The sequence below is a fragment of the Pimephales promelas genome, chromosome 14, assembly GCF_988280905.1.
Source record: "Pimephales promelas chromosome 14, fPimPro1.hap1.1, whole genome shotgun sequence".
Taxonomy (NCBI): domain Eukaryota; kingdom Metazoa; phylum Chordata; class Actinopteri; order Cypriniformes; family Leuciscidae; genus Pimephales; species Pimephales promelas.
The window spans coordinates 32,043,233-32,067,335 of record NC_142782.1 but is presented as its reverse complement, the minus strand read 5'-3'; the positions used below and the strand labels follow the sequence as shown (position 1 = coordinate 32,067,335).

The following is a 24,103-nucleotide window of genomic DNA, read 5'->3' as shown; positions in this document are numbered from 1 at the left end:
CTGCAAGGCAATACACCTGAATTTGTTTAAGTTCGTATGAGATATTACAGAAATTTCAAGCAAAATTCACATTTATTGGCAAAGAAAGTTGCACTTTTTGTGGGTTCCTCCAAAGTTAGAATAAGTTAAAATTGATAGATAGATAGATAGATAGATAGATAGATAGATAGATAGATAGATAGATAGATAGATAGATAGATAGATAGATAGATAGATAGATAGATAGATAGATAGAGTCTTACCTGCAATACATTAAGAATAAGTATAGGTGAACAAGTGCAAAAAGTGCATCAAGTGCACTAAACAACATGTGATGCAGAAAGTCACAGCCTCTTGACTTCAACTTGTATACAATTTTAAAAGACTTCGACCACTGAGGTGAACTGCTGAACAACCCGACGACCCAGGTCCTCCTCCATCTTCATCGATTTTCCAAGGGGAGGGTGGTGCTCCTGCCTCGTTGACAAAGTAAGCGCGTATAAATAGAACAGGACCGAACACACCATGGTTCACAAGCACCGTTCACCATGGACATGATAGGTACCTCCTCCTCCCGCCGAAGAGCTCTGGAGACACGGACTATCCGCCAACCGTCGTCCACAATGCGCTCGTGGGCTAAAAGCAGTCCTCTGTCTTTCAAAAGAACCGCAAATGTGACCGCAACAAGATCTGCGTACAGTCCTTCCGTGCTCGCGTCTCCGGATGGGTTCGATTTGAGCGCCGCGCTCAACGGAGACCCGACGCGTCATAACGAGAAGGAGCAGCTCCATGGGCTCAACGACCGCTTCGCCAGCTACATCGACAAGGTCCGCTTCCTCGAGGAGCAAAACAAGCAGCTCGAGGCTGAGATCCAAGCGCTAAAGCAGCAGAAACTGTCGCAGTCCCTGCAGAGCGATGGGTACGACCGCGAGCTCCAAGACCTGCGCTGCGCCCTGGAGCAGCTCCACAAGGAGAAGGCGCAGATCATGCTGGACACAGAGCACATGGATGAGGACCTCCAGCGGATCCGGGAGCGCTATGAAGATGAATCCAGGCTCAGAGAGCACGTGGAGGCGGCGATCCGAGGCATGAAGAAAGACAAGGACGACTCGGTTATGATGAAGCTGGAGTTGGAGAGGAAGGTCCAGTCGCTCGTGGACGAAATTGACTTCGTGCGGCAGAACCACGAGGAGGAGATCAGCGAGCTTCTGGCTCAGCTTCAAGCCGCGCAGGTGCCGGTGGTGGAGATGAGGGACCTCCAGAAGACCGACATCACCTCTGCGCTCCGGGAGATCCGCGCGCAACTGGACGGGCTCTCCTCCAAGAACCTCCAGCAGGCTGAAGAGGTGTTCCAGTGCCGCTATGCCATGCTGACGGACGCCGCGGATCAGAACAAGGATGCTATAAAGTCAATACGGGACGAGATCAGTGACTACCGCCGTCAGATCCAAGCCAAGAACGTTGAACTGGAGACTCTTCGAGGCACCAAAGATTCACTGGAAAGGCAGCTGCATGATATCGAAGACCGCCACAACAGCGACGTTGCCAGTTATCAGGTCAGCTTATCAAGACCTAATAAAATATTTAAAACCGAATACATTAAGTTTAATTCAAAAATAATATAAATAATTATTTAGACATAAATTATTAGTAATTAATTCATTTAAAATTCACAAGAATGTTTTTTTTAATAATTTAAATCAGATGTGACAAAAATGCTGCAGCCCTAATAGCTATAATGTAAGTATGCACACTGCAACGTCGCGCGTAAATACGCACCTGTGAGATAATTGCTTTTTTTAAAGATATGAACGATGGATTTATTTATTTATTTATTTATTTATTTTTGAGAAAGCACCCACGATGGCCAAAAATTCCTGCTTACTAGGTTTTGAAACCCAGCCATTATTCCGCAGGTGGTTGCGCACTGCGTGCGTATTTACGCATCGCGTGCAATGCGCGTACTACTTACTATTTACTACTGTAGTGCTGCAGGACTTCATTTTAGTGGTTTGTTGTGTTTCTGCCAGGCCGGGAACAAATGATAAAATACAAATCATAAAACAGATGCTACATTTGCCACCAAATAAGAACTTGTATAAATGTACTTGTTTCCTCTGTATGTGAAAATATATGTTTTTTTGTTTTGTTTTTTTGTCTATACTGAATCATAATTTCTTGCTGTTAAATTTGAAGTGTAAACTAATGAATTTAATCACATCCGCTTTAACAGGAAATGATTCATCAACTGGAAAATGATCTAAAAGGAACAAAATGGGAAATGTCTCGTCATCTTCGGGAATATCAGGATCTGCTCAATGTCAAGATGGCGCTGGATGCTGAAATAGCAGCTTACAGGTAAAGTTGTGGAGAACATTACACTTTCTTTGCTCTTTTTCATGTCTTTTTTGATTCATGACAAACTTTTCTCTTTTAAATGCAGGAAACTACTGGAGGGCGAGGAGACGCGCTTCCGTACCGTCTCCGGAAGTATTTCAAGCGCTGCGTTTGCATACAGCCAGCCCAGATCCTCTAAGGTCAAACATAAAATAGTGGAGGAGATCATTGAGGAGACTAAAGGAGAGAGTGACATCGATGATGACCTGGCGGAGGTGGCGAAAGAGGTGGCAGAAGAAGCTGGTGAGGGTGAAGAGGAGAAACAGGAGGAAGAGGAGGAAGAGGTTGTTGCCGCCAGTCAGGCCAAAGTGAGTTCCGCCGCTCCTGAGGGAGAAGAAGAGGAAGAGGAAGGAGAAGATGAGGACGAAACAGCAGAAGAAGGAGAGGCGGCTGAGGAGGAAGAGGAAGAGGAAGAAGAGGGTGAGGAAGAAGAGGCACAAGTGGAAGTGATTGAGGAAACAAAACTGTGTGGAGACAAATCGCCAAAGTCAGACAAAGAAGGCAGCGACAAAGAAGAAGAAGGAAAAGTAGAGGAAGAGGAGGACGCTGAAGAACAAGAGGCCGAAGCGAAAGAACAAACCAAAGATGATGACGAGAAGGAAGAAGCGGATGAAAAAGACGACGACGAGACCAAATCCGAAGGAGATGAAGAGAAGAAAGACGAGTCTGGAGGAGAGGAAACAAAGAGCGACAAAAAAAGCGATGCGGAGGAAGACGAAAAGAAATCCCCCGTAAGTGAAGAAAAGGAGAAACCGGGAAGCCCAGCCGAGGAAAAGCAGCAGGAAGAAAAACAGGAAGTTGTTCGCAACGGCGAGCAGACGAGCCCGGCCAAAGAGGAAGCTAGTCCGAAAGAAGAGGTCCAAACCAGAACAGTGGAGACCATCACCAACGGAGACAAGCAGAGCAAAGCTGACGCGGAGGAAAAGCCTCAGGAGAAGAAGAAAGTCGCCAAAAAGGTGGAGAAAGTCACTCCGGAAGCCAAGAAGGAAATCAAAGGAAAAGACTGATGCCGATGATTCTGGCGGGAAATTAGTTATAATCAATTGTTCGAAATAATTCTATTTGATGCAAAATGTGAAAATGACGCAGCTAGCGAAAATAATTGCATGCGTGTTAAACGATTAACTTGCATGCGTGGTTTTGGGAGGACGTCGCCATGCTGAGCTGTTGCGTCCAGCGCGTTTGAATTAAAGTGCAAACACATTACGCTGCTAACGACTCGAACCATCTCTGTTAACGAGAGATTTCACGGCGATGATGTGAAGTTCTCCAGCAGCTGTTCGGCAATAATGGTGCTACAACAATATCATCATTCGCAGGCACACTTTGAGCAGAAACTCCTTCATTTCATCTGCATACTACTTGCCTTAAGACACAATGCACTGAACCAATGATAAGAGTCGGGTTGTTAACGCTAAACACAAAAGCTGTTTGCAATGATACTGTGAAAGCTAACTGGTGCTGCTCTTTGCAATATCACATAAATCAATAAAAGCTCATCAAGTCCTTACAAAGCTTCTAGTCTAGTGTGTTTGTATTCATGCTACTGTACACACAAGTTTGGGGTCAGTAAGACGGGAGTCTCTTATGCTCACCAAAGCTTTAAAGGAGTAGTTCACTTTTAAAAAAACTTTGATAATTTACTCACCCCCATTCTTCAGTCGAAAAGAAATTAAGGTTTTTGATGAAAACATTCCAGGATTTTCTCCATATAATGGACTTCAATGGGAACCAAACAGTTCAAGGTCCAAATGAGAGTTTCAGTGCAAACTGCAAACTGTTCAAAGGGCTTTAAACGACACCAGAAGATGAATAAGGGTCTTAACAAGCGAAACGATCGCTCATTTCAAAAATGAATAAAAAAGTTTAAGTTTTATAAGCACAAATGCTCGCCTTGCTCTGTTCTGTGATGCGCGTTCGTGACTCTCCTGTTCAAACTCTTAACTCTTTTTTCGAGTCATGACTCCAAGGGTCCTTGATAAGACCCTTATTCATCGTCTGGTGTCGTTTAAAGCCCTTTGAAGCTGCATTGAAACTCTCATTTGGACCTTGAACCGTTTGGTTCCCAATGAAGTCCATTATATGGGGAAAAATCCTGGAATGTTTTCATCAAAAACCTTAATTTCTTTTTGACTGAAGAAAAAAAGACGTGGACATCTTGGATGACATGGGGGTGAGTAAATTATCAGCAAAAGCTTTTTTTTTCTTTTTTTTTTTTTTAAAGTGAACTATACTCCTTTAATCAAAAATACAGTAGAAACTGTAAAATATATTAAATAGCTGTTTTCTTGAATATATTTTAAAAATTTAATTTATTCCTGTGAAGCAAAGCTGAAATTTCAGCATATATGTCACATGATCCTTCAGAAATCATTCTAAGATGATGATTTGATGCTCAAGAAACATTTCTTATTATCAATGTTAAAAACAGTGTTCCTGGTTAATATTGTTGTGGAACAGAAAAATCAGTTTCATGCATTCTTTCTAAAAAAAAAAAATCATGGACACAAATAAAGATGATTGGTGATAATCACAAAAATCAATATAATTTCAACATGGAAAATTCACATGTACCTGATGCATTTACCAATAAAATATGTAGTGTATCGTTAGACACAATGCGCTGCAAAATTACCGTTGCATTTATCCATCAAATTGCTTTCATTGAATGTTTCCTACATATTAACAATATTAAGATTTGTACAACAACCATTATCCTTCCACACTAGAAGATAAAGTCCTTTACATGTAAACTAAGATTAATAGTTGGCAATAAACCCCTTTTTTCCTCCTGGGCAAATGGAAAGAATGACAGTGAAGCATGACTTAACTCACAAATGTTTCATCACACCGTGAACATTAATCAAAAAACACAGACGAGACCATCTCTAAACCCCCTCCATTAGTGTAACTACATGTCAGCGTATAGTTGTCAATTAGGATAATGGAGAACATGTGCTGCACTGGCTTGTTAAAGCTCGAGTCGAGTCCTCTGGCTCATCAGGGAACTGAATGTGTCGCTAAGGGGGATGTGTATGCTAAAACACTAATTCAAATGAGAAATCAATAGAGATTTGTGCTGACCACTAGGTATGGCCGACTCCGAGGATCACATCTGGGGTGACAGTGCATTGCTAACACACTGAGTGGATTCGAACCTAAACTTCCCTGTTTACAGCCCAGATTTGAACCACTATGCAACACTCACCTCATATGTGTGAATTGCCTGGATTCTGCTCTGTGATGAATGGGCACAAAATAGTCACATGACATCAATCTAGTGAATTACTTTTAGCTGAGCTCTGAGGTTTCTTGCATTATATTGATTACAGCTGTCATGAATAAATAATCAGCATGCAGCGCTATATACTTGAGTTAATACCTCTGTACTTGTGGGCCGTAGTGTAGGCTACCTAGATTATACTATGGGCTATACACGCATAAGTTCCGCATTTGACGTAAGGATGCTCGTCCATTTCTGGTTGTGGAGATTTAAGTGGAGGAGAACCGAGGAAAACGGGATTATGGCAGAGTCTTCAAAATGTACAGTCCTCCCGTCTTTGAAACGCAACGTACATATACGTTTAGATGTAATTTTACATATATGTTTATTTAATATAATTTTAAAAAGAAGCATAAACACAACGAGGGGTGACTGTTTTATCTGTTTTTGTGACTAACGTTTCTTTATTATAACCATGGAGTATAAAATTCAATATAAATTCTCGGTATTGCATTGGACTCTACGATCGGCGGAAGTTATCGAGCATCCGATTCCTTAATCCTTCACCGGAATTACCGCCGTGCATAGAGCCCATTCTCTCAGTATTTCTACAGTATGCCTGATACTAAACCCGGAAGAAATTTTCAACATTTAATCAACGAGTTCAGACAAAACATGCAAAATAACCTCCTTCTGAAATGACAAATAGACACCTCGCTGAATTATGTATGTCACATAATTTGTTCAAGTTAGTTCTGTATAGGCAACAATGTACAGCATAGGCAGAAAAACAACAACACAGAGTAACGCACAAAGTAAGGAGGTTTGTTAAGATTTTATTGGAAGGCAATGAGCCTTTCTTTGAGGATCGGGTATAAGGCATTTTGTATACTAAGCACACTTGTGTTCGCATAGGCAGTTGATAGGCAAACAGACGCAATGCTCAAATAATAACATTTTAATAAATTAACATCAATTACCAACACAAGACTCCTGCGATCACAATTTCCCTGCCAAGCGCAAACATAAGGCATGTTCATGCATAGGCTACTCTGGCTTTAGGCGACCTCTATGGTTGCATTTATTATTGCAGTTTGCGTCTGAATGTGAAATGGAGCAGCTGGACACAGTAAACTTGTCGAGACGTCTGCGTGTGTGAGATAAACGAGGTTTGATCACCTCCAGCTAGCACCAGGGGTTTGGTCCAGAGGGTTTACTTCTCTTTCGGCTTGCCTTTCTCAGCTTTGCTCTCTTTTTCGTCGTCGTCTCCTTTCTTTTTCTCATCTTCTTTTCCTGTGTCATCCTTGTCCTCCTCTTCTTCTTCATTTTTCCCTTCTTTTTTATCGCCTTCTTCACCCTCTCCTCCTTCCTCTTTTTCTTCCTCCTCTTCCTGTTCTCCCTTATCCTCACCTTCTTCCTCTGCTTCCTCTTCACCTCCTTCTTCACCTGTAAAAGAGACAACAAATGTTGATAGATAGATAGATAGACAGACAGACAGACAGACAGACAGACAGACAGACAGACAGACAGACAGACAGACAGACAGACAGACAGACAGACAGACAGACAGACAGACAGACAGACAGACAGACAGACAGACAGACAGACAGACAGACAGACAGACAGACAGACAGACAGACAGACAGACAGACAGACAGACAGACAGACAGACAGACAGACAGACAGACAGACAGACAGACAGACAGACAGACAGACAGACAGACAGACAGACAGACAGACAGACAGACAGACAGACAGACAGACAGACAGACAGACAGACAGATAGATAGATAGATATTTTAAAATAAAAAATGTAGGGACAAAACGTTAATGTAAAAATTTAATAAAAAATCTAGAGATAATTAATTTTATTTCACTAAATGGAGATACATAAAAATAAATAAAAGGGAAAAATATGGGGGGGGGGAAATATTAATAATTTTAATTTACCGTCTAGGCACCTATGTGTCAAACATAATAAATAGAAACAATTTTTATATAAATTAAATAAAAAAAAAATGATCCTCACCCTCTTCTTTTTCTTCCTCCTCCTCCTCCTCCTTCTCACCCTCTTCCTCTTCCTCCACCACCTCCTCCTCCTCCTCTTCTTTCTCTGGACTTGCCCTGGCTTCTTGCATCTGACTGGCTTCAATAATCTCATCGGGAATGGCAGAGTAGCTCATCAATCTGGTTCCCAGAAGATAGGGGGCGCCAGAGCTCAGACTAGCCTGCACAGAGAACACTGGACGGCCGAAAGACGGAGTGGCAGCGATGGAGGGAGAAAACACACTCGACATACCGCCAATACCGCCCTCGTTGAAGCGAGTTTCTTCCCCTTCCAGAAGTTTCCTGTTGTAATGCAAATAAACTTTTTATTTAAGGATCTAAAGAAGTTTTCAAGATTAGGGAGGATCAAATGTAATCGATGCAAACCCCATATTAAATGTTTGGGGTTATATATCAAATGCAACACTTGACATTGCTAACCTGTAAGCAGCTATTTCAATGTCCAAGGCCATTTTCACATTGAGAAGGTCCTGATATTCTTTGAGGTAACGGCCCATTTCACTCTTCATGGACCTTAGCTCATTCTCCAAGTCACCGATGTTATCCTGTCCAGACAAAAATTAAAGACTCAATTTTAGAGCACAATAGTAGTGCAAAGTGCATCCAGAGCATTATTGAAGGATATAGCCTTCCTGTAGCTCAAACTGTAAAGCACGGCACTATAGCAAAGCCCCCAGGGACAGCAACCGATCGAATGTAACTAACTTAAATAAAAGCCTCCGCTAAATGCATAAATGTAAATAAAGGACATGCAGTTATGATTCTGACCTGTAGCTCAGCGATCTCTGCGCTCTGTTTCTCCTCGACCTCTTGCAGTTGTCTCTCCAGAGCTTGGTTCAGGCTCTGGCACGCCTCGATCTCCAGGTCTCGAGATTTCAGCAGGCGACGGTACTCCCCGGCCTCGTCTTTAGCGTTGCGGATGCTCTCCGTGTGTTTGGCAGTGTCCTCCGTGATGGTGCTCACCTTCCCGCGGAACCATTCCTCCGCGGCCTGGATGTTCTGCTGAGCCAGGCGCTCGTACTGACCTCGGATGTCTCGGAGAGCCACGGAGAGGTCCGGTTTGGCCACTTCCATCTCCACCGACACCTGGGCGCTGTACTGCACCTGGGCTTGGAGCTCAGCGATCTCGCTTTCGTGGAGCCTCTTGAGGAAGGCCAGCTCGTCCAGTAGAGTGTCGGCTCTTTTTTCCAGCTCAGACCGGGCCAGCGCTGCATCATCCGCCCCCTTCCTGGCATCCACCATCCGGCCTTCGGCTTCCTCGCGGGCCAGGACTACTTCTTCGTAGCGACTCTGCAAGTCCTTGAGTGCGTCTTCCAGTCGGTCCCGCCTCTCTTGAGCCGCTTGGCGCTCCCTACGGGCCTCGTCCACCGCCGCGCGCAGCTCCCTCGCCTCTTGCTCGTACAGACCCCTGAGGCGGGAGGGTTCGCAGTGCCTCTGGCGCAGCAGGAGCAGCTCTGTCTCCAGGGAACGGTTCTGGAGCTCCAGGCTATGCACACGCTCAATGAAGCTGGCGAAGCGGTCGTTGAGGTCCTGGAGTTGGGCCCTCTCCTGCGTCCGCACCACTTTAAACTCCGAGCTCAGCTGAGAAGCCTGGCTCAGGTCCAGCTCTGAACGCTGCAGAGCCGCAGAGGAGGAGAGAACCGAGGCACGGGACGGGGATGAGTAGGTCGAGTAGACGGATCGAGAACGACTGCTCGCTCCGCCGAAGGGCGTCCCGCTGCGCACCACCACGCGCCTCCGCTGCGCAGACGGGAGATAAGGGTTGTAACTCAATGAGCTCATGGTTGCTGAAGAGAGAAGAGAGCAGAGGTTTCCGCAGTGCTGATGTTGTGGAGAGAGGTCTGCGAGGATGTAGCGCCACTGGCACGGCTTTTTATAGCAGGAGGAGAGACTCTGACGCAGCTTTTTACTGACAGCATGAATCCATTGCCTTTCAGTGCGGGCTGGGATGGGTTTCTCAGGAGCGGAGGGGCGAATTACAGAAATGGATTGGCAATGCAATGCGAAATAGAGAGAGAGAGAGAGAGAGAGAGAGCACAGCAAAGAGGGCAATGAGGACAAAGCTTTCAAGAGCTTGCAGAGGAAAAACACAATTTAGGCTTCATTGCACAGATCTAACAGCTGTTAAATTGAGCCTTTAATATTAGTTACCAGCGGTTCTCTTTGCATTTAAACTGTTTCTAGTTGTGAGATGACAAATCTGCATAATATTTTCACATGTGCCATCTTAAAATGTTGGCAAAATTGGTGTGAAGGAAAGGCTTGTGCAACAATGAATGAATATACAGCTGCACGGGCCACTAACATCTAAGTCACCAGATGAACTAAAGGCAGATCTTACACACAAACTGGATAAAAACACTAACAGTAGGACTAACACAAGTAAATGCTTCTCTCTAGTGGTGGTTGAAGGTATTGTGAAATAATCCAAGTCAGATTTGCATCCCTGTGAAATAATGCAGTGTCATTGAAGAAGCTGAAAATTACAGATCAAACCAACATTAAAGGGTTAGTTCACCCAAAAATGAAAATTAAGTCATTAATTACTCACCCCCATGCTGTACCAACCCCGTAAGACCTTCGTTCATCTTCGGAACACAAATAAAGATATTTTTGATTGAATCTGAGGGCTGTATCACTCTTCCATAGACAGCCTGAGGGACTGCCTCTTGACGGCCCAGAAAGTAATTAAAAGAAAAGGTTTAAATATTCCATGTGCCTACAGTGGCTCAACTATAACTTTATCAAGCGACGAGACTACTTTTTGTGCGAAAAAAAAAACGTAAATAACGACTTTATTCGACTTTCCATTACTTCCTTATGGGCGCATGCGCGAGAACTGAGACTAGACCGTTCTTCTTCGACTACACAATTCTCGACCAGTGACAGTCACGACTCACCAGACTCAAATCACTCTGTGGATCACAAAGAATAATTTGGATTTTGGTTGAAATTGAAAGTCGGGTTGACATTTAAATTCAATGTTTGTTTGACGTCAAGCTCCAACGTCGGGCAGTCGTTGAATTTTGGTTGGAAGAATTTTACTTGTGTTCTTGTGGACTTGTTAAACGTCATCAGTCGCGGCCCAAGTACTGTCCTAATACACAAGTTTGCATTTAAGTCTTATCTCTTCCAAAACACATTGGACAGGATATCTCATCATTTATTTTGTGTGATTGTTAGAATGTCTAGTTCATGTAAATACTTGGTTATTGTAAAATGCATGCATCAAATTATTTGTTGCTGTAGCCTATTTCTTTGTTATTTTCTTCTTCTTACAACGTTGGGAGGGAATGGTAGTCAAAATAGCATATGCACCTTGCACATTACATGGAGGCATTGCACTTCTCAAATGTTCACATATAGGATAAATACTTACAGAAATATAATGTAGGCTATTTGATGATTCACAATTTCTAACTGTATTATTTGTTATTAATTTTCTGATTTGAATCATTCTAAATGAATCAATTATTTATTTCTGGTTCCAGTGTTTTAAATCCTTTCAGTAGTAGTATTTGAAATTGTTCCTGCATGTTAGAAGTAAAATAAGTTTGCAATAAGTTGGCAGACACTGATGGTTATTCAAGGACAGGTGTGTGGATGTTCAGACATATAGGGTTGCATGGTCCATTGTTGAGGGTGTTAATGGGGATGTAAGAGGTCTGGGGGTTTGTATATTCCTTTGTATATTCCTTTTAGAATTGTGTGACTTCAGTGGACTTTAATCATATAGGATTGATTTACATTTAAATTATTTTTATACTTCAATATACTCCAACTCTTACAGGGTTAAACCGGTTTTAACCAGGTGCAAAAGCAGTTTAGATGTGGAAGATAGCTAACAATAATCTTACCAGTAAATAGCAACTATGTTACTTTTTAGGCCAAGCACAAGTTTCTTGAATTATTAACTAAACAATTGATTTTTAACAAAGGCATTTAATTCCTTTAAAGTGAGCTTTGATTCTCCAGAAGCATTATGACAACTTACAGCCTCATATTTTAAAGACGTACAGCAAGTGAAAAACTACACACACACACACACACACACACGAGAGAGCATTTTTTTTCCAATGTTCCAGCAACAAAGTTGATCTTGTTAAGGCATTTTAAGTATATCATATAAATGATATCCAATCAGCAAATCAGCTTAAAAATATACACACATGAGTGCACAATATTAAAGATTCATCAGTAACTGTAAACAATTATTCCTTTTCATACTAAAAGAAACTACAAAACCAACAGAAAATTACCTGGTGATATGTAATACAGTGTGGTTACTGGCATTTTGGCACTGAGAACACTGACAACTACAAGACATATACATATTTTTGCTAGTTTCCCACTCTCAGATGAACAGACAAATGATCTTTCTGCATGCTGATTCAAATGAAACAAGCACCGCATCAATTTTATCTGGATTTGACTGAATGCAGAGGTCATTAAGGGCTCGATATATACAACCACACACACACAGTCCGTGTGGATCAGCGCGGAGAACGTCGAGGTTTGAATCTGTCCCAGCCGGGTCTGTTGGTCCAGCAGTTCTCTGGGAGCAGCAGGTCCTTCAGTCTGTCCGGCAGTGGCAAGGCTTTCACCTTCTCCTCAAAGGGCCACGGCTGCAGACAGCGGCGGATCAGTCTCCGGCAAAGGCATCTCAATGGCAGCGGCCGGCTCTCTTGGTCCTCTAGTTTGCTGTAGAGCTCCAGCAGGGGCTGATGGGTAGAAACCTGGTCCAGAACGGGCAATTGTGAGCGCGGGAAGAGAGGAGGAATGACAGGAGAGCAGATCCTGGCCAGATCCAACAGCACTTCAGCTTTGGCTAAAACATCAGCCAGCTCGGCGGCATCTAAAGGCTCACGGAGAGCTTCAGCGAGACGCGTGAATATCAGTTGTTGACCCGTCCAGAAGGAGGCGCTGTGGTGAGAGCAGACGAAGGAAGCGCCGTGCTGGAGTAGAAGGGCGGTCAGGGGAAATAGCAAGTCGAAGTTTTCCAGAATGGTGTAGGTTAGTGAATGTTCCCACTCTTCCCCGTCAGCAGCGTTCAAGCAGCAGCTGGGATCGGCACCGTGGCTGATCAGAACACGTGCCACGCGGGTACAGAAACGCCCAATCTCCTTCGCATCCTCAACGCTGCTGTCCAGAGCCTCCTTCACCAGGAAGATCAGAGAGGACATGGGGGTCTCGCCGTCATGTGTGGTGGCGTTCACATCTGCACCTGCACAGGACACATAAGAGGTTTCATTCTTTTAATTTTAGATGGCAGTAAAAAAAAAAAAAGATATTAAAAAAAATATTTTAAGCAAAAAATAAAATTCCATTTATACATAAAGGCAAATTTAATATTATATGATATTAATATAATATAAATTTAAAATAATATTATTATAATAATATAATATGTATATTATAGGTCAAATTACACCTAAAAATTGTATACATACATATATATATATATATATATATATATATATATAGGGCTGTGCAAAGATTAATTGCGATTGATCACATCCAAAATAAAAGTTTGTCTTTACATAACATATGTGTGTGCTCTGTATAATTATTTTATGTATATAAATACCTATGCATGCATGTATATATTTAAGAATTATTTGCACATAAATACTGTATATATATATATATATATATATATATATACATATATACACATAATCTATATGATATATAAATATTTTATATATGAATAACACATTTTCTTAAATATATACATGAATTGTATATATTATGTATGTACACAAACTTTTATTTTGGATGTGATTAATTGTAATTAATCTTTGCAAAGCACTTATATATATATATATATATATACACACACACACAAAAATATAAATATTAATAAAATTAGCCTGTTAATTATAATGGATATATATATCCATTATATAGCAGAACAATTGTTTTTAACATTGATAATAATAAATGTTTCTTGTGCATCAAATCATCATATTAGAATGGTTTCTGAAGGATCATCCACTGAAGACTGGAGTAATGATGCTGAAAATTCAGATTTACATCACAGGAATAAATTACATTTGAAAATATATTTAAAACATAAACAGTAATTTAAAATTGTAATAATATTTCACAATATTACACTTTCAGCATTACAATAACAACCATATAAAATCTTTCAGTTTAAGTCAAGATCTGAGATTTTAAAACGAAATATCTGAATAAATCTGTTGCCTAATGTCATTTTATGATGTTGAGTGAAGCACCTCTTTGTAGAAGCAGCTCTATATTGTCCACATTATTGACTGTAAGTCCATCACTGCTGGCCAGAGCATGAAGCAGTGCAGTTTTTCCTGCAAACGTGCAAGCATGTGCAACACAATAAACAGAGAGTCAGAATCAAATGAAATACATCAAGAAACCACAATCATTCTAAAATTGTTAGATGAGTTCAATAAAATACCATTCTTGTCTTTCGCATTCACATCAGCACCCAAGTCCAGAAGCACACGCAAACACGGCAGCTTATCCGCCTCCTCGCTGGCCAGGTCAAGAGGGCTGCTTTCATGAATCTATTGCAGAGACGAAAAAGTGCCACAAAAAGCATCGTCGCATAAATGCTACTTTTATAAAGGCACGTGTTCTCACCCTGTCCCTCTTGTTGATTTCAGCTCCGTGAGATATCAACATCTGCACCATGTCTGGCTTGTTCCTCAACACTGCAATGTGTAAGGGGTTGTAGTACGATACAGGGTCTGAAACAATAACAAAAAGTTTCAAGATGATGATCACCACAAAATTGTAAAAGTCTTTAGCATCTCCGCACCTTCAAAGTTGAGATCAGCTCCGTAACGCAAGAGCACCTTTGCTGCGCTGACCAACCCCAGTTCAGCCACTCGAAACAGGGAGTAGCTGATTCCCTGCATGAAGACGGGAGACTGGGACTCTCTATCCAGAAGCTCCACAAGGGCCCTTGAGATGCTTTCTTCATCCTCTTGTCTGTGAAATGCAGTGCATACAATTCTGTCATCGTCTGTGAAATGCAGTCTTTGAAATGCAGTTGAGATGCTGACCTGTGCTGTTTTTCTCCTCCTTCTGTTCCCAGGACACTCATCACAGCATCCACCAGCGGCTGGTACTCGTACACGATCCTCCTGAACCCGTGGAGGAAAGGCATATTCTGTTCCCTCTGTCCCACGGTCTCTTCACGCTTTAAAACAGTACAAACTCATGCAAGAGTCTAAAAAATATATAAATCAAGTCAGTAAAACATTATAAACACAATATTACATAATGCACTGGAGCTCTTTCTTGGAAACGGAGTCACATATCAGTATTTGTTTGTGACAAATAAACATTGTTTTTATAAAATAGTTATGCAGCAATTGTAGTATATATAATAAATATAAAAGACTATGATTACGTTAGAAACAACCATTAGATCCTTTTAATTTTTTTTTAAATAATGCATATTCATGAAAGAGAAGGGACTCGTTTTATCAGATGGACCACACCTATAAAAAAAACGGCCACATGCATGAAAATATAAACTAGTTTAACTCTTTATGAGATGTCTTTGGAATTACAGCGTCTGAATTAATTACAATAAAAACTAAAACAGATTTATTCATTTTGTTAGCTGTTTTATGTAACTTAGTGGGTTATATGCAGCCTGCTAGCTGTCTACCCCCTAATATACACTGGGTAATAAATGTTCAAGGCTTCTAAAATAAATTTTGTCACAATATATATTTATTCAAATTGCGTTTCATTTATATATTTGTTTGTTTTCTCTTTTAGCTTACCCACTGTAGAACCGGAAGTAGTTCCTCCCACATGTTACAGTGTAGCTGCTGTGACGTGAAAATTGCTTCCTTTCAAAATAAAAGCAGATGGAAAAAAGTGCGCTCACGCGTGTTCATTTCAAAATAAAAGCCTTAACGTTTAAAAAATGGCAATGAGGTTTAAAAGTATTTTCATCCAAGACACAAGTGTGAGTCTGAAGTCACCAAGTATCCGACAACAACAACACATTTTTTTTTTTAGAAAAAATACAATTTATAAGCAACAATTTATTCATGATACTGGAAAATATTTTAAATATATTCAAGAAATATTATCACCAGTATTAGCGCAGAGTAAATATCAATAATAAAGAAATACATGTGAAATAATTAACTTGAGACCTATTCATATTTCAAATTTTAAAATATAGGCTGAAGTTTAAAAAAGGATTTGAAAGGAGTGGTTGATTATGATTTCACTTTTTAACTTTAGTTGGTGTGTAATGTTCCTGTTTGGGCATAAACAACATTTGCAAAGTTGCAGCACTCAAACTTCAATGGAAAGCAAACGGATATATATATATTTCCTTTTTTTAAAACGTTTTTTTCAGGACTACAACAACTACATGACATCACTAACCACAAAAGTTACATAAACCACGCCCTGGCCTGGGAACACAACAAACGGGGTGAGTCCATGTTAAGAAGAGGTATTCTGGGAGCAGCAGCTCATTTAAAGGGACACACACAAAACAACACGTTTTTGCTCGCCCTCAAAAAGGTATATAAATGCTGTAAAAAAAAACTCATGTGTGTGGTATTTTGACCTAAAACCTCCCTTACACACTCTGGGGACATCAGAGGCTTATCTTACATCTTGTACAAAGGGGCATTATAGCACTCCTTGAACTAAATTTCCTGTGTGCCAACAACTTCGCCATCTTCAAAAGCTCCTTTGATTTGAAGTTGGCATTTAAAAAAATGCCAACAAAATGTAACTAAATTCAAGAAAAGTATGAAGAGACCAAATGTAACTTAGTGTAAGTTTATTGAGTTCAAGGCATAAATATAGTAGTGTTATTGTGCAAGCGAACACAACTTCAGAGAAACATTGTCTCAAGCGTTCTCATTCTCACACACTCACTCACAAAGACACAATGCACAAAGGTGAACAAATTATTATATTAACGTCTCCTCTCTTAAATTACACATTTAAGACTGCAAAGCACTGATGAAGCGCACAATCAAGCATCACATCCCAAAACAACAACAATAGAAATATCAGCCCTAAAACAAAGATAAGAGAAACCAAGTTTCGTTCATGGTCCACATGAGTTAGCTCAGACTCATTCAACACATCACAGTCATCACACGTTTACAGTAGGAGTTTCATTGCACGTGATTCAAGCCAGCCTGCGTTGGAAGATGCTGTAGCCAAGGTAGGAGTCGCTGTGATTACTTCTGCTCCCGTCTCCAGATGATCACCATTCCGGTGGCGTCAGAGGATGCTAGCAGGCTTTCGTCGCAGTTGAAGCTCACGTCCAGGACGGGCACGCTGTGACCCTGCAGCTTGTTAACAATGGCCTTAGTGTTGCGCTCGACGTCGAAAAAGTAGACGCATGCGTCCTCGCTTCCAGTGACTACATGAGAAAAAAAGAGCAGGGATTCACTTACACTGGCTTTGTTCCAAAACAGAGTGAGCCGCCTACATAGGCAGCATCCTAACTGAAAAGGAACCTTGTAAGTGCACATCAGTGAGTGATATATGATGGATCGATTTCAATAGTGTGTTGGCAAACTTATTATGTAAGAATAATTCAAAAACCATTCAAAAGAACTTTTTTCTGAAAGAAATTTCAAGAAGGATGCATTAAATTGATCAAAAGTGACATTTATGATGTTGTTTTTCTGTACTTTCTATTCTATTAATCAAAGAATGCTGAAAATATATGCCGGTTTCACTAGAATATTAAGCAGCACAACTGTTTTCAACATTGATAATAATCAGAAATGTTTCCCGAGCAGCAAATCATAATATTAGAACGATTTCTGAAGGATCACGTGACACTGAAGAAATGATGCAGAAAATGTATTAATTTAAATATATATTAACATAAAAAAACAGCTCATTTAAATTGAAATAATATTTCATAACATAACTGTTTTTACAGTATTTTTATCAAACAAATACAGCCTTGGAGAGAATAAGAGAGATTTTTTTAAAAATCTTAACAACCCCAAATTTTGAATGGTACATAGCACACAAATATTGGTTTAAATTGTCAGTTTTTAAATATATTAAACTCTTTTTAAAGTCATTTCTTGCCTATGATGAGTAATGTTTAAGCACACATAATTAGAGCTTTGCGTATTCAAAGAAAAGGATTTAAAAAACAGAAATTACAATGGCCCTATTTTCAGTTGCTGAATGTAAATGGTCACAGATGAGATGATGATTCGGGGCTTACCAACACAGGCTCCCTGTCTGAAGGACATGAGAGGACAGAAGATGCTGTGCAGAGGTTGGGATGCTTGTTGGATGGGGAAACTCCTCTTCAGCTGTAGTGTCCCCTCATTATCCACGACCCTGTCAACACCGGTTCCACACTAATCAATCATCATCTTAGCCAAAGGAACGTGACAATCTGGTTTTCCGTTAAGTTAAGTGTATTCTAACCTGTAGAGCAGTAGTTTGTTTACACAGGCGTTGACGAGCAGCGACGGATCCCGAGCCTCACGGCTGATCCATGAGCGGGCTGAGATACTGGAAATAGAGCTGCCCTCGTTCACCACCAGTCTCTTAGCTTTGGTCAGTTTTCCTGTGGAGGAAGAACCTTGATTTTACTTAAACTCTCATCTATATTACTATGGTTCCCCCAAAATCACAATCTGGGCTTGGCATGAAACATCTTTGTACCTGTGGCCATGTCAAAGAGGAAGGAGAAAATGCTTCCCCTGTCATCGCCAGCCCACAGGATTCTCCCTGGTGCATCAAACGAGAGAGAAAGCACTCGACCGGTCAGTTTGCTGGAGCCTCCTTTCACTTTCTTCCCGGTGGAGATGTTCACCACTTGCAGGTGATGTTTGCTGTTGCCAACCTGGGCACAAATAACAAAAGACACGTGATATATCACAACATAAAAAAAATATATATATATATATATTTTTTTTTTTCTCTCTCTCTTTCTTCCTTTTCTTTTTAATGCACTTTGTAATATTATGGTATATGTATAGGGCTATGGACCATCTTGTGTGTCCTGAATAAAGATTATCTAATCTAATAACAACTTCAGAAAATACTTTACCAGACATTTTCATATTTTTTTACAATTTACTAAAATGTCGTTGTGTTACATTAGCTTTGTATAGTAACATATGAAGAGTTCAGATGCAAAAGCCTCTAAATGCCATTTGAAATTTTCTTCTTTAATGATGATTTTTATCAAACTTGTATATTTAAGTTCAGTAATTTCACTGTTATTTAAGTGAAATTACTGAACTTAAATATACAAGTTTCATAAAAATCATCATTAAAGAAGAAAATTTCAAATGGCATTTAGAGGCTTTTGCATCTGAACTCTTCATATGTAGACACAAATAAAAGGTGTTAAAAATATAAAAAAAATTACAAGATATAATCAAGTTTCTTTATGCATGATTCATAGCCGAATTAAACTACATTTGGTCTCTTAACATTTAGTACAATTACCCACTATTGCACACAAAGTACCCTTTTTGGGTGGTGGTGCATATCACACACTAATAGGATTACTGAAAGGGCTGATGGTATTTTTTGCCACAGTAAACAATTCCATTTCCCAAAAAATTGGAAAAGAAAGTCTGTCACCAGAATTATCCCATTCTAGGGGGCGAAATTCCTAATAGTTTCTTGAGAACAGGTAATGTAAAAAAAAGTTCTCTTACCTTTTGAAACTCTTTACCTTTTGAAATCAAGACTGTGTCTGACTTTAAGATGTACATTTCCAGGCTTAAAAATTGGTTAAAAATAAACCAAAAGTGTACTAATTTTTAATTATATTTAATTATTAGAGTTGTATATGATATACATATATAGGCTTATGTATGTTTATATTAGTATTTTTATTATTTTTATTATTTTTATTTTTTTTTATTGAAGTAGTTAATCATGTAAATTTTATTGTGTATAAAAGCCGTTCCAGGGACAGGAGTTGAAAATTAGCAATAGCAGTAAACTTTATATGCAACACTTCAGTAACATGCTTGGTCTTGACACTATGTTTGTTTGCATTGTCCCTGTCAAATAAATAAATAAATAAATAAAATAAAAAGAATAAATGTGAAATGCCTTTCCTATAGTCTATTTGATAAACATAATATTGCAGTTCTGCAGTATTACAAGATGTATGCTCACTAGAGAAAAACATCTATAATTACACTACTGTTCAATTAGCTTTGATCACAGGAATAAATTACACTTTAAAATATATTAGAACAGAAAGAAGTCATTCAATATTGCAGCTTACGTGTACTTTTCGATCAAATAAGTGCAACCTTAATTTTTTTAACGTTTAACAAAAAAAAAAAAAAAGACTCAAAACTTTTGAACAGTAGTGAATACCAGAAGTAATAATGGTTGTCATTTGGGCTCACCACAGTCAGGTTGTTGTTCATGGGCTGAAAAGTGCAGCACAGCAGCTCACTGCCCTCTGGGTCGACCACCTCCCGGATGCAGCGGCCATCCTCTGTGTTCCAGATACGCAGAGTGCCATCTTTGGACGTGGACACAATGATGTCATTGCTAAGCGACCAGGCAAAGTCAGTGACGGGCCCAGCATGGCCTTTCAGTGTCACCTTTACAGTTGGTGGAGGTGGGGATAGTGTCATGATTGACAATGTCCCATCCAATGAGCAGCAGGCGAGGAGGTGTTTATCGTCATTGGCAAACTGCAATCGGGGAACTGAGGAGATAAAATAATTAAAGGTTAAAATGAGAGGGTAAAAACAACAGTCCAGACCAAGGACTGATGGCTGTTTTCAAATATTTACATGCATGCACAGCAGAAAGCTAGCAGCAATGTGGCTGCACAAGAAAGTGATCAAATGTGCTTCTTAAATGAAAATGGGAGATTGTCCTCACTGCAGAACACGAAATCCAGGGGGAGGAGTTGGATCCCACCTTACATATACCTAAACCTACCCATCTCCGCCCCCTGATCCCTAACCCCACCCCTAATCCTACCCATCTCCACCCCTTAGATCTGGATCCAACTCCGCCCCCTGGATCTCGTGTACTGCAATGAGGTGCTACATTTAGCACATCTTCTGGTTCTTTATGTATAAGGTGAATATATATATATATATATATATATATATATACAGTATATGGTGAAATAGACACAATGCAGGGATTAAACAATAATATTATTCAAATAACAATATGACCATAAAATTGCCGCTTTGCATTCATTTTTTTGTCCTTTGTCAGCCAGTGTTTTCTTGAAAAAATATATAAACGAACTGTGGTTTAGCTGTGATATCAAAATTGGTATAAAGGATAGTGGACGACTAATATGTCGGTCAATATATGGCATTTTTTATTTATCAACATCATCTGATTTACTTTTTTCAAGTTTTATTTTATTATGAAAAATACTATAATAAGATTTCAAAAAATCAAGAAGTTGCTATCTAAAATATAAAAAATTAAATACATTTTTTATTAAATTAATTTAAATTAAATTCTATTAAAAAAAATCACATGGCTTAATTTACTAATTATTTCTAATTAAGTAAATATTATGCAAATATCTATCTTTAAATTAAAAACTGTGATATCATATATATTAGCATTATATGGGAAATCTCCCACCCTGCTCTCTAAAAAAAGTATATCAGTTGACTGCTAATCAAATATTGTGAAATTTGAATGGTGCTGCTATTGACTACAGAAATAATGGTTGTGTCATTAACATCTCACTCACCAGCTGAGTCGACATGCTGGTCAAAGATGTGGTGCATGCCGGCAAAGGCGTAGTTCTCACTGAGGGTGGTGTCACCTGCCATGGCCCGACTGGCTTCTGCCACCGAGGTGGGCACCAGGCTACCTGGAGGCCTGGCACAGAAGATGTTACCAAAGACTTATTTATATAAAGACGAAAATAATTAGTAAAATAGCTATGGTTAGTGGGGTTTACCTTTCATCATACACCACCCTGTTCATCTGGGCTTGTAGCTGGTATGAACCACGGCTTACTGATCTCCGGTGGCCTCTGGCACCCTGAGCCCTGGGATCCTCCTCAAAGTCCTGAAAAAAAGATGGAAAAGAGAATAAAAAAGACCAAGAAAAGAGAAGGCAGCAATGGAGGGTGATTTTAGAGTTCAGCACTACAGCAACAACATCAAGCCCATCATGCACAAAAGAGCTCGCAATCTACATGCACTGCAGCTCTCACACAACACATTGACCTGGATCTGGATAGCTATTTATATCTCTTATATATACTATCTTGCCCTCTGACTGTGTTTTTGTGGGGCTTATTTCAGCCCAGAACTCCTAATCCACATTTCTCGAACCCTCTTCCCTGTTTCTGAATGCACCTAACCTCCATGCGATCCAGTGTGGTGCGGGAACTGCGCACACTGCTGGCTCTGAAGCTGCTCTGCTCTGACAGAGGCCCGTAACGCAGTGCGAGCAACTGACTGCGCAGACGCAGATACTGCCTGCGCAGCCCCGGCTCAAAGCCACACTTGGCATTCTCACGGAGCAGCTGGCTGCGCCGGCGGATGTACTGTGTGCGGAACTGGGGGAACGTAGGTGTGCGGTAAGCATTGTACCTGAGGAATAAGAAAGGGAGAGGAAATAATATAAGACATGATTAGTCCCTACACACGTTAAAAATGTTTTTACACATGTATGCATGGAGTCTCACTCCAATGAAAATCTTGCACACACCTTGCGTCCACTGCCAGCACCTGCTGCCAAACAGCAGCCATGAGATCCTCAACACAGAGAGATGCAGGAAACACGAGGTCTGCAGAAAAGACAAACACACTGTTGGATAAATCATTAATAAATAACTAAAGATGTCAGAGTCTTATTTGTATCGTCCAGTTGAGATATGATTCACATTTTCTATTTATAATTGTTGATGCTAAAGAAAATATTGTGTGGAAAATATTAAATGTTATATTATCAAGACAACTAACATTATTGTTACCTAAATATAAATTTGTATTTTTAGATTGTCATATTACAATAACAAATTGTTTAAATAATATCTGGAAAATATTTAATTTTAGTTCAAACTAACATGAGATTAAGTTTTTCACTAACTTTTAATTCAATCTTTTTTTGAATAACTATTTATGAGAAAAATAATACAAAATGACAGCAAATAATTCCAAAACAGTTTTTAGAAAGCACAATTAAATTTATTGAATGCAACCGTAATAGCAAAAAAAAAAAAAAAAAATTACGTGAAACGTATTTCATTAATACGTTCACTGTGACAGCACTAAAAACACATTGACAGCGTCAAATTACAAATAGCATGCTATAACTTGTTTCTCAAACACACTAGTACTCTGAAACATTACTAACGTGAACACGTTTATAATGAATATATAATTTCAAAATTATTCATATAACGTTACACAACCCAAACAAATAGTTTATTTTAAAATCAGTTTTGACGCATTCGCCCTAGTTAGCAGGGATGCTAACAACAACAGCAGATGCACAACGAAAAATATATTTTTTTTAAAATCCTGTCAATCACACAGGAGCTACAATATCTCGCTAATAACCATTTCTGAATACCTTCGCCTTATTAAAACTAAATGTCAATGTATAATTTTTATACTTAAAGGACACTTACCGTGCGAGATTCTCACCGGTTCATTCTGTCTGAAGGGACTGGCGTGATCACGTGACCGACCCGCCCTGACAGCAGCTGATCTGCACATCATTGACGTCACTGCAACGCGTGTAACACTGTACACGGACTGTCAAATGATGATTTGTATGGTGTTAAACGATAAGGCCGAGTGACTTGGCAACGAGAATTGATGTTTACGTGTATATGTAGAGTAAAAATGTATTTTAAGTGTTTAGAATCATATTAGGCTGGCTAAGTGTTCAAGTTCAACTGCATGACAGATGTCTAAAGAGAAAGGCTCACAAACTCCATATTCATACTATATAAACTAAATATAATTTAAGTATTTATCTAAATAACTATTTAAAAATCTATATTTTATTTGTAATTAATAACTTAGACCAGGTTATTATTAACCACATAAATTCCAAGAAAATAATTTATTTTTATATTTCTTTCTTTTCTTAGTGCCGGGTTAGGATATGAACATTTGGCTTTTTGTATAGGTGTCACAATTTTAAGTTCTTGCATCATTAAATCTAAATAATGACTATTAAAACATTTAATTACTAACCAAAGAAATTCCATTTATTTTTATATTTTTATTTATATATTTATTTATTTGTAGGATATGTCTGAACATTTGGCTTTTTGTATAGTTGTCAATAAAATTCTAGTCCCTACGTTAGTAAACTAAATATTGAAGATACAACATTGGCCTGATAAAACAGCACATAATACTCAGAGCTCAGAGACTGCAGTTTAACACTAAATTTCAAACTGGATATTAACATTTCAATATCAAGAATTACCTCTGG

General features: G+C 39.5%; 4 protein-coding genes across 5 annotated transcripts; 1 reads left to right on the top strand and 3 right to left on the bottom strand.

Annotated features, from left to right (window-relative positions):
- The first annotated feature begins 489 nt into the window (after nt 1–489).
- Nucleotides 490–3,890, top strand: nefmb (neurofilament medium chain b). The gene is made up of 3 exons (XM_039675105.2): nt 490–1,535; nt 2,213–2,337; nt 2,423–3,890. The coding sequence occupies exons 1-3, from the start codon at nt 528–530 to the stop codon at nt 3,381–3,383; spliced, it is 2,094 nt and encodes a 697-aa protein (XP_039531039.2). The 5' UTR covers nt 490–527; the 3' UTR covers nt 3,384–3,890.
- A 2,782-nt stretch (nt 3,891–6,672) lies between these two features.
- Nucleotides 6,673–9,563, bottom strand: neflb (neurofilament light chain b). Its single transcript, XM_039675184.2, has 4 exons — nt 8,435–9,563; nt 8,087–8,211; nt 7,629–7,948; nt 6,673–7,045 (listed from the first exon to the last, which is right to left on the bottom strand). The coding sequence occupies exons 1-4, from the start codon at nt 9,446–9,448 to the stop codon at nt 6,813–6,815; spliced, it is 1,692 nt and encodes a 563-aa protein (XP_039531118.2). The 5' UTR covers nt 9,449–9,563; the 3' UTR covers nt 6,673–6,812.
- A 2,029-nt stretch (nt 9,564–11,592) lies between these two features.
- asb6 (ankyrin repeat and SOCS box containing 6) lies at nt 11,593–15,559 on the bottom strand. Of its 2 annotated transcripts, none has more exons than XM_039675140.2 (7): nt 15,448–15,559; nt 14,716–14,882; nt 14,469–14,641; nt 14,291–14,397; nt 14,106–14,214; nt 13,909–13,995; nt 11,593–12,890 (listed from the first exon to the last, which is right to left on the bottom strand). In XM_039675140.2, the coding sequence occupies exons 2-7, from the start codon at nt 14,817–14,819 to the stop codon at nt 12,160–12,162; spliced, it is 1,311 nt and encodes a 436-aa protein (XP_039531074.2). In that variant the 5' UTR covers nt 14,820–14,882; nt 15,448–15,559; the 3' UTR covers nt 11,593–12,159. The 2 variants fall into 2 exon arrangements, with proteins under 2 accessions (XP_039531074.2, XP_039531069.2); XM_039675135.2 differs by having other exon boundaries at nt 14,716–14,852; nt 15,448–15,529.
- An 896-nt stretch (nt 15,560–16,455) lies between these two features.
- On the bottom strand, nt 16,456–24,103 carry wdr13 (WD repeat domain 13). Its single transcript, XM_089119866.1, has 10 exons — nt 23,286–24,103; nt 22,361–22,439; nt 22,011–22,242; nt 21,603–21,712; nt 21,390–21,520; nt 20,059–20,366; nt 18,344–18,524; nt 18,104–18,245; nt 17,895–18,013; nt 16,456–17,066 (listed from the first exon to the last, which is right to left on the bottom strand). The coding sequence occupies exons 1-10, from the start codon at nt 23,374–23,376 to the stop codon at nt 16,882–16,884; spliced, it is 1,578 nt and encodes a 525-aa protein (XP_088975992.1). The 5' UTR covers nt 23,377–24,103; the 3' UTR covers nt 16,456–16,881.

Bases quoted from the DNA above. Each gene is read 5' to 3' on its own strand.
- nefmb (XM_039675105.2), top strand. From the start codon at position 528: ATGGACATGATAGGTACCTCCTCCTCCCGCCGAAGAGCTCTGGAGACA. The intron at 1,536-2,212 runs GTCAGCTTATCA...CCGCTTTAACAG, and splicing joins GCGACGTTGCCAGTTATCAG to GAAATGATTCATCAACTGGA. The intron at 2,338-2,422 runs GTAAAGTTGTGG...TTTTAAATGCAG, and splicing joins GCTGAAATAGCAGCTTACAG to GAAACTACTGGAGGGCGAGG.
- wdr13 (XM_089119866.1), bottom strand. From the start codon at position 23,376: ATGATGTGCAGATCAGCTGCTGTCAGGGCGGGTCGGTCACGTGATCAC. The intron at 22,440-23,285 runs GTAAGTGTCCTT...TCTTTTCTGCAG, and splicing joins ACCGGTGAGAATCTCGCACG to ACCTCGTGTTTCCTGCATCT. The intron at 18,246-18,343 runs GTACAAAGATGT...CTTCCTCCACAG, and splicing joins CCTCTTTGACATGGCCACAG to GAAAACTGACCAAAGCTAAG.
- neflb (XM_039675184.2), bottom strand. From the start codon at position 9,448: ATGAGCTCATTGAGTTACAACCCTTATCTCCCGTCTGCGCAGCGGAGG. The intron at 8,212-8,434 runs GTCAGAATCATA...TTGTCTGGACAG, and splicing joins CAGAGATCGCTGAGCTACAG to GATAACATCGGTGACTTGGA. The intron at 7,949-8,086 runs GTTAGCAATGTC...GCATTACAACAG, and splicing joins ATTGAAATAGCTGCTTACAG to GAAACTTCTGGAAGGGGAAG.
- asb6 (XM_039675135.2), bottom strand. From the start codon at position 15,480: ATGTGGGAGGAACTACTTCCGGTTCTACAGTGG. The intron at 14,853-15,447 runs GTAAGCTAAAAG...ACTGTTTTAAAG, and splicing joins TACTTCCGGTTCTACAGTGG to CGTGAAGAGACCGTGGGACA. The intron at 14,398-14,468 runs GTGCGGAGATGC...TTATTGTTTCAG, and splicing joins AGCTGATCTCAACTTTGAAG to ACCCTGTATCGTACTACAAC.